Source organism: Ochotona princeps, chromosome 2 (assembly GCF_030435755.1).
Source record: "Ochotona princeps isolate mOchPri1 chromosome 2, mOchPri1.hap1, whole genome shotgun sequence".
In the NCBI taxonomy this organism is placed as follows: Eukaryota; Metazoa; Chordata; class Mammalia; order Lagomorpha; family Ochotonidae; genus Ochotona; species Ochotona princeps.
Window position 1 is genome coordinate 77,024,489 of NC_080833.1, and position 13,428 is coordinate 77,037,916.

At 55.9% G+C, this 13,428-nt stretch overlaps 1 protein-coding gene across 2 annotated transcripts; it reads right to left on the minus strand.

Moving 5' to 3' along the window:
• Positions 1 to 5,962: 5,962 nt before the first annotated feature.
• Positions 5,963 to 12,813, minus strand: BARHL2 (BarH like homeobox 2). Of its 2 annotated transcripts, XM_058660887.1 has the most exons (4): positions 12,672 to 12,813; positions 10,915 to 11,104; positions 8,896 to 9,121; positions 6,714 to 7,084 (listed from the first exon to the last, which is right to left on the minus strand). In XM_058660887.1, the coding sequence occupies exons 3-4, from the start codon at positions 8,958 to 8,960 to the stop codon at positions 6,772 to 6,774; spliced, it is 378 nt and encodes a 125-aa protein (XP_058516870.1). In that variant the 5' UTR covers positions 8,961 to 9,121; positions 10,915 to 11,104; positions 12,672 to 12,813; the 3' UTR covers positions 6,714 to 6,771. The 2 variants fall into 2 exon arrangements, with proteins under 2 accessions (XP_004582120.2, XP_058516870.1); XM_004582063.3 differs by lacking the exon at positions 12,672 to 12,813 and having other exon boundaries at positions 5,963 to 7,084; positions 10,915 to 11,844.
• Positions 12,814 to 13,428: the final 615 nt, after the last annotated feature.

A 13,428-nucleotide genomic window follows, 5' to 3' on the forward strand; every position in this document is an offset into this window, starting at 1 on the left:
GGCAGCCCCACTTCCCATCCAGCTCCCTGCCCGTGGCCTGGGAAAGCAGTCAAGGTCAGCCCAAAGCCTTGGGATCCTGCACCCACCCTAGGAGACCCGGAATAGGCCCCAGGCTTCAGATTGGCTCAGCTCCGGCCATTGTGACTACTTAACAGTGAACCAATAGATGGCAGATCTTTGTCTCTGTCCCTCCTTCTCTCTGTATATCTGACTTTTCAATAAAAATAAATAAATCTTAAAAAAAAAATAGTCGAAGACCTTAAGACAGGAGACCTAGTGAGTTAGTCACACAGTTTGCAGGAACCAAGCAGGGTGAATCAGAAGATGACTGAGGCCATTTCCTAAGGGAAACTGCCTTGGTCACTGTCTGGGCTGAAACGGCTGGCTCCACAGGAGGCAGACAATGACATGACCCAAACAGTATTTGTGCTTTCAGAAGTTGTGATACAATTATTAAGAAAAGCAAAAGTTTGGGCCCGGCGCAGTAGCCTATCAGCTAAAGTCCTCACCTTGCATGTGCCAGGATCCCATGTGGGTGCTAGTTCTAAGCCGGGAGGCCCCGCTTCCCATCCAGCTCCCTACTTGTGGCCTGGGAAAGCAGTCGAGGACAGCCCAAGGCCTTGGGACCCTGCACCCATGTGAGAGATCCAGAAGAGGGTTCAGGTTCCTGGCTTCAGATTCTCTCAGCTCTGTCTGTCTCTCCTCTCTGTATTTCTGACTTTCAAATAAAAATAAAATAAACCTTTAAAAAAGAAAAGCAAAAACTTACATCATTGGAAAATTAGTTCACCCAATGATGAGCTTGTGTACAAGAGGCCACGCGTGGTTCCTTCACGTGGGAGACCCTTGCATGGACAACCCCACCCAACAGCTTGCCTTTCCCTACAGCAAGCAGTGAGTTGCACCGACTTCCACCCCACTCCGGCAGCCATTCGTTTGGATTTAGAACGCGACGGTTTTCCCAGGCATTCCAACTTTTCAGACTTGGAATGGCGGAACCGGGGCACCACACTGCCTGATACCTTGCTCCACCTGAGGCGCCTCAGGGCGAAGTGCTGGGAACAACACTAACCTCCCGGTTTCGCATCCAGAGGGCACGATGGAGCATCTTCTCCAGCCCCCGGAGGCTTGGTGGGGTAGCCCTGTGGTGTTCAAACCTGCAAACGCCAGCCATTTCCCAAACCTCAGGTGGAACTCCCACCCCTTCCACTCCGACCCAGGAAGAGTTGGCCGAGAGCCAGGGAGGAAGGGGATGGGGCCTCCCGGGGCGCCCCCACTTCAGAGAGCTGAAGCGAGGCCTGAGAGGGCTGTCGTCCGCTGCCGTGAGGCCTGTGAGGAGACGTAAGAGCTCGCTGGTGCGCCACGACCGCTGTGCGGTCTGCCCGGGAAGGCTTCCTGCCCCACCCCCGGCCCGCCGCCCCGCCAGGGCCCGCTCTCCAAGCCAGCCCTAGCGCCCGCATTCCTGTCGCAGGTCTTGGGGCGCCGGCTTCCGCAGCGCCCCGTCCCCGGGCGCAGGAGCGCGGAGGCCTTGCGGGGTGCGCCCGCCGCTGCAGCCCGCCCGGGCCCGGCACGCAGCAACAGCGGAGGCCGCGGCGCCAAAGCCCGCACAGGAACGCGGAGACAGCCTCTCGGCGGGCCTCTGAGCCTCACAATCCAGTCAGAGGACCAGGGGCGGCCTTGGGGAGGGGTCTGGAGTCCCTCAGCCTGACCAAGTGGCAAGGCACTGTTGAAAACCAAGTTCTACCCGGCGCTTGCCAAAGTTCGGTTGTTTTCCGCAGAGCTCCGCGGCAGGGACGACCGACTGTCCAAGGCCGAGAGTAACAAGAGCCGGACAAATCCTAATGCCGCGGCGTGGGGGCACGGAAAGGCAGTCCTGGCCTCGGCTCACAGCGCGGGGCCCGCGCGGGCACGCCGCCTCCGGAGCGCTTCTTCGGGCCTCCCCGGGCCCGAGGCTGTGGGGCGAGCGCAGGCAGCAGCGCCGCGAAGCGCGGTTCCACGGACGACCTGGCGCCGCCGGGGCTTGGGCGCAGCCGACCGGAGGCCTCGCTCCTCCCCAGTCGGCTGCCTCTTAAGAACTTATTAAATAGGGGCGGTTTAGAGTTGATCTGTCTCGGAGCACTACTTACCCCAAGATCTTTCGGGTTTTTTAAATGACTTTATTGATCTGAAGATGTTGTTCTTCGGCTTGTGACCCCGCCTGGGCTTCTCGCTAGGCAGGACACGCTGCCGGGGCTGGCGCTCTGTCGCCTCGCCGACCTCCCCGGCGGGGGCGCCTCGGACGCTTCCCCGGCGCGCCCCCTGCGGCCGCCTGGGCTGGGCCTTGGCTCGCCGTGCGCTCCGCCCTGAGTCCGGGGAGCTGTCTGTGGTGCTAAGGCGAGACAGGGAGGCCCGGCGCGCGGGACCCGGTAGAGAAACTGAGAATGCGAATCGGACCGAAGACGGCCCACCCACAACACTCAGAATGACAGAGACTTTCCAAAATCCAGCCCGAAGGAGGGAAGGGAAGTCTTTTCTGGGTCATCTCATCCGCCCGAGGCTGCTGACCTGGTTTTCCATGTGAGAAGCCAGTGACAACGGCCCTTGCCCTGAAAGTGCGTCTCACACCCCACACACTCACCCTCCGCACCCCCAGGGGTGGGACACTCAGCCTACTCCAGAAAAAGGCACACGTGGTAGAAGAGGAAGGCTGGACATGGCCAAGGAAGTAGGACTGGACAAAGATCTCGTGGGAGACTTAGGGAGCTGGCCATGCCATTCCAGCATCCACAAGGCAACCATGGAAGAGCTCCAGCTCACCCCTGCGCCTACAGCTCGGGAAGCCAACTTGCCCTCACGGAGGATTCTCAAGGATTCAGAGCCACGGAGGAAGCATCATCTCTCCCTAGCCCCCAGGCTTTGGCCCTACCCCCTGAGGGAGCCCATCAGAAATAAAAGTCGGTTTCTCTGCAAGCATGTTGACTTCCAGCCATGGCTGGCTGTTTCAAACACCCTTCCACTGTATCTCTGTAACCACGTGGCTTAACAAGAACTAAAGTTTCCCTAGCCCTGGGGAGAGCTTTTCCAAATATTTTTAGAAAGTTAAAAATATAACAAAAACAAACTACTCACAAGCGCCAGGTTTCACGAGGGGAGGTGGGATTCCACAGACTCCTGGGGAAGGGCTGCCAGGCAGGAGTCAGATGGCAGGAAAGAAGGGAGGAAGAAGGAGGGAGCACTTGATTTCAGGATGAGCTGTTTTATTTGCATCAAGAGGAAATCGGCTGTCTAATTTGCCATCGTGTGGGCTTTTCTTTTAAGGGGTGGAGCAAAAATAAGCTGGGGTGGTAGGTATATTTGCTGAAGGCGTGAAGCAGCCATCATTACTTTGCAACTCACTGAAAATCCAGGGGTTGGGCTGGAACAGCTGGCTTCTTAACTAAAGTTCATCCTTCACTCACTCCTAGGCTTGCTGGGGTCCCTGAGCTGATGTCCCGTGGGCAAATCTCAGCAACCTCTGTGGATATCTAAACACCTCTGTGAAACAAGTTACTGTTTTTGTATGAGAAGTGAAGATTAATATTAAAGTTCACATTTTGCCAACCTCCAACTCAAACAGACCAAAGACTAATGCCAGTTCAAGGTGAGGAAAGGAAAAAGAAGTGCAGGCTTGCAATAGCTACCCTCAGGCCTCTGAATCTTCTTGTCCCCGCGCAAAAGGCTTTTTGCATGCTATCTTTTCCTCTCAAAGAATCTGGCATTGCTTTCCTGACCTGTGGGCTGGCCAGGCACTAAAGGCCTGAGGACCCCTTTTGAGGAGGGGCACTGGAATTGGATTTGACTTTTAAGCACCAGTTGGGGACTTTGTAATATCAGGACACAGCAGGTGCTCTTTGCAGAAATGCCATGGGGAAGAAGGGGAACACCAGAGAGAGAGAGAGAGAGAGAGAGAGAGAGAGAGAGAGAAAGCATCCAGCACTCAACTTCCTTCCCTGGATAACCTCCCCAACTCCAGTTTGCCGACCTGTATGCAACCACAAGTCAACAGTTTCAGGTGAATGATTGGAGTGAGAAAAAAAAATGGCTTTCAGGAAAAGCATGCTGGAGGAGAGGGTCTTCTAACTGCCCTCAGCAGTGGAAGTCCAGATTAAGACACCTTGGTCTCTGTAGGCCTAGTGCTTCCCATGTGTCCACCCAGGAGATTCAAAATTAAACCTGGAGCCTAGAGGCAGTGGTACACAATCCCCAGCAGAGTGGGCTGTGGCCCTGTTTGGATTAGCAGGCTCCTTTGTGTGTTCACTACCTGGATCTGAAGTAATCTTTGCTAGGAATTTTTTGTCTGGTTATCTGCCAGGCCCTTCTAGCACCCAGGGCTGACCAGCCCACCCATCAACCCCCAGTACAGATGCTGTAGCCCCTTCAATGCTCAGAAAGTGCCCTTTTCAGGTCCAGACAGACCATTGTTGAACTATTTAAACTTCATTTTTTAAAAAAATCAACTGCAGCTACAGCACAGCAAGGGAGTGTGTCGTTCGTTGGGCACCCAGTTTCCATCCAAGCCCAGCTGAGTTTGTCCCAGCTCAGCAGGCAGAAAATGAGAAGGGCCAGTCCAGACCCTTTTGTTAGAATCAAACAAGACCAAGACCATTTTTTTTTTACAGCAAATTGATGAGCTGGAGAGAAATCTGCAAACCACTCCCTAATTAGCCAAGGTCTGATAAAGGCGCCTGAGGCAATTTCCTCCTGGATTTCACCTCCTTTCTCCTCCTTCCTTCCCATCCCTCCTCAACATGCATTCCCCACACCACTCTCTATTTTTTTTTTAAAGCAATTTTTAAGTCCGCTAGGATTTTGCACCAGACAAAAGTTGAAGACCAGATCTCCGGCCGCTCTCCCCACCCTCTCCCCACCCCTACTCCCCAGTTTTACCCTTTCGTCACACTCCTGGGGAAGAAGTGAGGATAAAAAAAAGTTGACTACACTGGATGGGGGATCCCATTCTCTGCTGTGGAAGAGACCTCAGGGCTGGAGAGCAGGGCAGCAGCGCTCCGCTCCCCCCGCGCGCGCCTTCCAGAATTGTTCCCTGGCACAATCCTGAACCCTGAACTGGGAGGTGAGCCGGCCAGGGGCACCCACCACCCATCAAGTCCCTGCAGGCCTTAGGGGGCTGTGAGCTTTTAGAAACACAGGCAAGCCCGGCTCACACTCTTCTAAGGCCCTCTTATTCCAAGGGCCCAGCGCGGGCACGGAGACCACTGAAAGACTTGGAACGTCTGTCTCAGCCAGAGTTGGACGTTGCCTCCCCAATCCAGACATCACAGTATCGTGAGCTCACGAGGACCAGAGCCTCCGTGTGGGGCTAGTAGGCTGGACACCCCAGCTGCCCGCTGGGGCCTGAGAAGCTAAGGATCAAAGCAGTGACGAGGGTTTGTTAGCCTGGCCTCTGCACATCCCCCAGGGCGTCCTAATTGCTTGCCCGACACTCTCTCGCTCACAGGCTGTCCGGTGGCGCGGGCGCCCAGCCGCAGGCTGTAGAACAGCTGCGAGGCCCGCGGAGCGTCCGGCAGCCACAGCCCCTGTCCCGGAGCTGGAACCCCAGCCGTCCCGGAGGAGCCCTAGTAGAAAGAAGGGGGAGGGGTACACACAGAGATTCCCCTAACGTGCTCCGTGCTCCGGCTGGGGCCTCCTGGATGGCGAGGCCAGCCGGCTGCCCGCCGGCCGTGCAGCTGGACCGGCACCAACAGGCTGCAAGCGCACACTTTCTGCTGATCCCCAAGGGCTGCGCTGGGATGTCTTAGAATGACTCGGGGGGGGGGGGGGCCTGTAAGGAACTCGGAGCTGTTTTCGTACAAGCCAGACCAGTGTCTGTTTTACAGTCTGTGAATTCCTAACACACATGGGTAGGGATTTGGCTCCTTTTCCAAGTCGCACAGTTCATCACGGTTCATTCTGCTTCAGTAAAATCAGCTCCCTTGGATTTCATCGGTTGTTAAAAAAAGATAAACTTTATTTTTTGTAATCTTCAATCACAAAAAAATCTATATCTTTTGTCTAAGCATTTATTTTACTGAATCCAAAAGACATGAAAAAGAAAAAGTCATGTTTTTACTAACGTATATAAGTGACTCTTTTTTTGAACATATAATAAATATGATATATCACTTATCACTCAGTCTTTCAAATGTACATTTTTTTACTTAGTATGGAGCATGCCACTTTTCCAAAAGAAAAAAGGTCATGAGAAATCAGTGCAAAGTTCTCCTGTTACCCTCTTGCTTTCTCTGATCCACTCAACGAACGCGCCCTATGCCCCGGGACTTCGTGGTCTGGCTGTCCCGGCTGTCTGCAGTTCTCTCTGCCTGCTCCGCTTTCTCTCCTGCCTTCCCTTCTTCCCTCCTCAGCCCTCCCCCTCCCTCCCACCTGCTTGTCCCTAAAGCCGTTTAAAAAAAAAATTGAGGTTTTTGTTTTCATCGATGTTTTCACTTACTGGTAGCACTTTATGTAGGGTCAGCGTTTTTTTTCCGCAAGTCACACTGGTGTAGGGGAGCTTTCCAGGCCTGTATTGTGTCTGGGGGACTGGGGGAGAGCTGGGGCAGCAGAGGGCTGTCCATCCTCTTTGGGGGGAGGGGCCCCCAAGCCCACGGAAGACCTTCTTCCTCTCTCAACTCCTTGGCCTCCCAGGGTCAGTTGTTAGGGAGGCCCGGCTTGAAAAGAGAAGGGGGCAGCTGTCCAGGGGGCAGCTGTCCAGGTTGGGGCGGCGGGTGGGGCGGGGATGGCAGCGCCTTCCTGCTCCCTTCACCGGGGATGCGGGGTGCCCGGGATAGGGTTGGACAAGGGGTTGAGGGCCGGCTGTCCCCCAGGCCCCAGGCCGTGGATGAGCACGCGGGGCACCAGGGGCCGCTGCAGCTGGGGGTGGGGTGCAGGAGGAGTCCGGTACATGCTGCTGTACATGGCAGCGGCTGCCGCCGCGGCTGTCGTGCTGTCCATGCTGCCCAGCAGGCTAGGGTGATAGAAATAAGGCGACGGGAACATCCTCTGCAGCGCTGAGTAGTTCCCTGCCTCAGCCAGCAGCTCCAGGCCGACGGCGGTCTGCCGCTTCCACTTGGTCCTGAAAAGACAGCGGGGTGCCGGGGTGCTCAGCTGCTGGGGGCTTCCACCCCGCGGCAGGCTGTGGTTCCCTCTTGTCTCTCCCTCTCCACACCTCCGAGCTACAGGACCCTGCGAGGAGAGCTCAGGTAACAGCCTGGTCCCCTAAAGAGTCACCCAGGCCAGGCCAAAGTTAATTCTGCACCCAACACCCCCACCAAGGCCTGAGTGCTCGAAATCCCAGCACCTTGGCCTTTTTTTCTGCTCCATCGGCTCCACGGCTGGGTCCCACACAGTTAGGCTACTTGCTGAAACTTTCCCAAGGGTCCGAGGGAAACCCCTTATTTCCCTCACCCCCCCCTTCCCTAATTCCCCTGCGGCTAAATCTCTCCATAATCCCAAAGGGTCTGTACTCAGCTCCAGCCCCAGCCAACCCTTATCCCCGGGTCCCAGAACCGAAACCGAAAGCGTAAACAAAGGAAAGCAGAGAAGCCTGGGTCTGGGGCCCGGACCAGAATGGCCCCAGCCCTTCCCAGCGCCCAGGGGTGCAAGAGGATGGTAGCCAGCCAGGCAGGACCTTCCAGGGCACAGGGAGCTTAGGGCCAGGAGGGCAACTGGGTTCAAAACCGGGAGGCCGTTGGAGGGAGGCTTTTCCCAAGGGGGTAGTGCCTCGGGGGCCATGGGGAGGGGGAGGGGGATGCATTTCAAGATATTTCCTCCTCTGGGAGAAAGTAACAATTAAAACCTGTGATCTGCTCTCCTCACCCGCTGCCTCCCCACCACAGCACCACCCCCCTCCCTAAAAGGAGTGGAGTAGGCCTCCCCGGGAATGCCTAATGCGGGAGGGCTGGTGGGCTCTCCTCACCCAGCAGCAGCTCCAGCCAAATTAATAAACATGTCGTCCATTTTAAATCGTCTACAAATGACACTAATGTTTTCCGACAGAATTAGGGTGGCTGAAACCGTATGTAATGAGACAGAAAATTATGGTAAAGATGACAACTGGATGGGCATTTCCAACCGCACTTATGGACAATTAGAACACAAACGGCAGGAACCAAAGGAGGGGGCAGAAAATGGAGACCAGGACACTACCCTGGGGATGAGGTCCCTCTGTGACTCAGAGCACCCCGGTTCTGTTCCCCTGGGGTCAAGTCCTGTTGGTGCTGCCACTGCTTCCCAAGTTTCCCCCTTCCACAGGAGAAGCAGCTGTGCCAGCTCCCTTTCTCCCTTTGCCAACGGCCCAGGCAACCAGCACTCAGGACAGACGCGGGGTCTGCAGACTTGGCCAGCCTGTAGCTGCCATCCCAACTACAACCCAGCCGGGCTCATCTAGTTTTAGTGGCCAATTCAGTACCACAGACCCGGGCAGGCTCTGACCCTGTCTTTGCTGACCACTTCCCAGACCCAAAGGATACTGCAGTGGAAGCTGGTGGGACAGCTCCTGGGGAGTGCGGTGGACAGGCGGAGTAGGTAGGGGCGGGGAGCAACACACATTTGGAACCAGCCCTGGGTTGGCCCAGGTGGGGGAGCCCAGGAGCTTGGGGGACCTCACTGTCAGCTGCATAGATGTCTCAATTTGAGAAGGGGTGGCTTTATTGATTTGGGGACAAAGTGCAGGGGATTCCAGCAGCTCACATACAAAGACTCCTAGGAGTACAAAATTGTCCAAACTCCACCTGCCCCTGGCTCCCTCTTCTTGGAGCACTGGCTATTCATTCCCTGCCCCTACTTGAAGGCCCTAAGATTCTTAGTCAGTAGTCTCCGCAGGCCAGGAGGGAAGCCACCAGGTGCGGAGGCCGTGACTTGTGCTCGCCCAATAGCCTCCCTTACCTGCGATTCTGGTACCAGGTCTTGACTTGGGTGTCGGTGAGATTCAGCGCGGCTGCCAGGTCCATGCGGTCCTGCACGCTCAGATACTTCTGCCGCTCAAAGCTACGCTCTAGTTGGTTGAGCTGGTGGTCTGAGAACGCTGTTCTGGCCTTCCGAGGCTTCTTGGCTCTCACAGGGGGACTCTCTCGGCTACTAGTAATCTCCCTGTCTCCCTCCTCCTTTGTTCCTATGAGAGAAACCCACCAGACACAGCTTTGTAACTTAGCCTGCACTGGGGAACCGGCAAACACATCCACGTTCCCAAGCCAGCCACGGGTCTCGGGTCCCAGGGAGCTATCCTCTGCCACCCCTGCCTCACACATGCACTTGGGCCTCAGCCAGTATGGAGGACAAGGACTTTTTTTTTTTTTTCAGGGGAGGGTAGGTTGGATGGGATGGGGTGGAGTGGGATGGGATGGGAGACCTCAGGCAAAGGTCCTAAGAGAATTGCAAAAGAAGATCTGATCTTCACAACTATCTATCCATAGGCAGTGATCTGAAGGACAACGTACACACGTGAACACTCAGTGGTTCTTTTGTTGTTGCATTTTCTCTTTCCGGTATTGTTTTTACTTTTCTGATTTGGTACTTTTCAAAGGTTCTTTCTACTATACTGTCTCTCTCTGTCTCGACAAAGGGGTGCCTTTAACTTTACTTTTTCTATTTGCTGAAAGTTGCAGGCATTCATTTCGCTTTTCCAGACGTACTTGAGAAATGTTGGAATCAGTCGTTCTGCACCGGGTCTTTCAAAGCTTCAGAAAGAGCGTGTCACCCAAACACCAAGCAGGCGGGCTCAGAATCACTGAGTCCATCCAGGTGACAGCTCAGAGATTTCCGGATTCTATTTGTCAACTTTGGTTTTTTACTGAAATGCTGGGAAATCGATATGTCAATCCCTCTGTTTGTACCCGTTTGTGCAGTGTTCCTTGATCTTCCCTGCAGGAAGAACAATAATCTCTCTAATTGACCCACTGGGGAGGTTGGTGCACAAAAAAATAGCCAGCCCAGACTGTACATCTGTTTTGGACACTATTATGCTAATGCTACAATAGTAAAATGAGGAGCCGGCGTTCTACCTTCCAGCCAGCACATTTTACCAGAGAAGCAAAGATTAAGGATAATAATCAAACAACTGTCTGGTCAAGGGAGAAGAACTCCCCGGCATGTGAGAATGCTTTTGTCATGCAAAGAACAGGAACATTTACTGATGAAATTGTCTGGTGAGAAAACAGACAACAAGGGAGCTGAAAGGGAATTTCAAATGTCACCTGCTGATTTTAGGAAGAAAAATTTTAATTGTGAAAATTTTTATTTTTATAATTGCTGCCTCCCTATTGCTTACAAAGGGCCAAAACCATTACTAAGATTTACATACTCATGCCAGGCCCCAGAGTAAGAAAGACTTTTTTTAAAACTGATTACAAATTATCACTAATTTCCCCATATTATTCACTATTTTTTTAAACTTGTTCTGTTAATGAACTCAGAATTTTTTCTTCTTCTAGCCCAGTAATTCCTGAGATGCTGTGTGAAAGATGGGACGGGTGAGGGTATGAAATCATTTGCATTAAAGAATAAACAGCAGGTTGTGATCAGGCTGCAGGCACCACGCTAACCGGGCAGTTTCCAGTCTCCCCCCTCAGCACTGCCTTTCTCCAAGTCTCAAGGCAGCAAGAAAAATCTCAACTCAGCCTTTTATAAATGACAAGCATTCCTCATCAGTTCGCCTCCTCCACTGTCCGCCACCCTAAACAGCTTAAAATTTAGTAAAACAAAGAAAGGAGCTGCCAGGGCGCCAAAGACTGAGGGGTGGCAAGGTAACAATGAACTGAACTTCCGTCACCTCCACATCACCCAGATCTCCCTGCAGCTGGCAGGCTGTGGCCCAGTCGCCGGGGAGTGGTTCCCTATCTGAGACTTTGCTGGAGGGAGAAAGGGAAGGAGAAAGAGCGGGATGGCAGCGAGAGCCGCCTGACTCACCGTGGCATTTGATGTCGCCCTGGGAGTCCTCCCGCTTGTCCAGTTTGCTCTTGCTGTCCTCCTGCTCCAGCTTTGGCCTGAAGTTCTCGTGTACGGCGTTGCTCTCCTGCTTCGGGGTGTGATGGGGAGATGAGACGCTGGTGCTGTAGGGTGCGCAGGCCGCCAGAGGTTTGCTGTCGCCCAAGATGTCCTTAATTAAAAAAGAAGACGTGGAAGTCCTGGGGGCGGAGGCGGCCGAGCCCAGCTGCTGGGCAGGCGGCGGCGGCGGCTGCTGTGGCGGCGGCGGCTGCTGCTGGGGCGAAGGTTGCAAACTTTGCGTCGGAGCCGCAGCAGGCTGTTGGCTGTGGTGGAGGAGGTGGTGATGCTTGGGTCCATCTGCCACCAGGTGCGGCTCCGGGGGCTCCATGGTGACCGAGATAGGAGAAGAAGGAGCTGTTCCTACAGTATCGATCTCCGAACAGGGGGACGGGGTGGCCTGATTCCTAAAATCCGTGGTCCTGGCCTCACCAAGCGAGCGGAAATCTCCATTCATCATGCCGGGGCTGCCCGAGCTGGCACTGGACAAAATCGTGTCTATTCCAAAACTCGACCCGCTGGCCCCTTCCATTGTTGTCATTTCTACATGAGGTCCACGCCACTCCACCGTTCAGCAGCCGCCGCCACCAAGCAAAGGAAACTGGCAATTGTAAAAGAGAATCAACACTAAACAATGTTGCCACCGCTTAAGAAAAAAAGGGGGGAAGGGAGCTACACACAAGGAGGGAAAGGAAGGACAATGACGTGCAATCGATGGACACTTTCGACACTTTTCTTTTTCCCGTATGAAAAAGTAGGGATGAAGACAGACCGGAAGAAAGCTTTTAACAAAAAAAATTTTTTTTTTTTGAGAACGCAAGGACCGTGCGTGCGCTCTGGGATCCAGCGCGCACGTGGGTGAGTCGGAGCAGGCCACTCAGGCGAAGATGCAGGCGGCGGGAGGAGGCGACCCCGATGCCACCGCCGCCGCCGCCTGGGTCTGCCCACAGCCTGGCACCGGGCGGCAACGGCGGCGGCGGATGTGGCAGGTGCTGCGACGGTGAAGCCCTAAAGGTCGCGCTCCCCCCGGAGCTCCCCGGCGGCTCCCGAGGCGCCAGCCACAAGCCCCTCCGCTGCTCCGGAGCCGAGTTTCTGAACTTTCTTGGAAAGTTGTGGAGCAGACCCAGAGCCGCAGTGTCCGCGGCAACCCGAGGAGGAGGAGGAGGAGGAGGAGGAGGAAGACGAGAAGGAACAGGCGCTGGCGGGCGGAGGACGCGGCAGACGCGCGGTGCCGGGCGACTCCGGCCGCTGCCGGGCGCGTCCGCTTGTAATCCGGTGGCTCGCGGGCGGCGCCGACCCCCTCCCGTGACGTCACGGCCACTGCCGCCGCGCCCCGCACCCCCGTCGCCGAGGCCGCGCGCCGGGCCCCGCGCCCCCATTGGCCGCGCCCGCGCGAGGCAGCGACGCCGGCGTGCCGGGAGCCAATGGGCGCGCGGCTCGCGAGCCCGTCAGAGAGCCCGGCGCGGACCCCGCTGCTCTTTTGAGCACCCGCACAGCGCAGCGCCTGCAGGGCCGAGCCGCGCGCCTGGTCCCGGGTCCCGGGGTCCCCACCGCACGGGCGAGGGACGAGGGCAGAGGCAGCTGGAGAGTGAGAGGAGGCTGCGGAAAGGGGAGAGGAGAGTACCACCAACCACGTGTCCAGGAATCCCAAGGCGGGAGGGCAGAGGGTCCGGCCGACTCACCTTTCGGCTCCATCGGGGCTCCTCGCGCGCTCCACGAGTCCGAGGACGCCTAGGGCACAGGTGGGAGCCTCCCCGACGGCACCCCGGAAAAGAGTGTGCTTTCGGAGCCGGAGTTCTGGAGGGGTGGCCGAGCGAACTTGAAACTTAGGTTTCTCCCCCATCCCCAAGAAGCCGGTGCGCTCGCTCCTGCTCCGCCCGTCCGAGCGGACGCTGGATCCCTGCGGGGGGGAATAAAGCAGGGTCCGCGGGGTCCAAACACGGCACTCAGCGTCGGCTCCCGACAGAGCCCGTGCTGGAAGAAAGGCTTCGTCCTACACTGCCTCCCGAACGGCGAGAACTAGTGCCCGAGGCGTTCTCCAGCGGCGTCTGGCGGGCGCGGGCCCCGAACTGGGGTTGCGGGTCGGCGTCCTGCGCCCCCGCAGCGCCGCGCACAGCCGGCTCGGCGCCTTCCCCGCCCCCTTCGGCCGGCCGCGCGTGTGGAAGGGAAGCAGTCACCGCGGATCCGCTGGGGACCCGGAGCGTGACTGTGACGCCTCGGCGGAGGGTATCAACTTGCATTATTTTCCCTAGGACGTCTCCAACCTGTCTCTTGTTGAATGTCAGAGTAATGCAAAGTGCCAGTGACAAGACGGCGTATTACTCCTGATTAAGTGCCGTGTCAACCTAATTAGCAGAGTAATTATAAGGTGCTAATGAATGATTCAAAGTTCTTTTGAGTTACATTTTACTCCAAATTACCATTTTAAGAACCCAATGA

Excerpts from the sequence above, each read along its gene's own strand:
- BARHL2 (XM_004582063.3), bottom strand. The coding sequence starts at position 11,530 with ATGACAACAATGGAAGGGGCCAGCGGGTCGAGTTTTGGAATAGACACG. Across the intron at positions 9,122-10,914 it reads GGGCGACATCAAATGCCACG|GAACAAAGGAGGAGGGAGAC; the intron begins GTGAGTCAGGCG and ends TTTCTCTCATAG. Across the intron at positions 7,085-8,895 it reads ACCTGGTACCAGAATCGCAG|GACCAAGTGGAAGCGGCAGA; the intron begins GTAAGGGAGGCT and ends CTGTCTTTTCAG.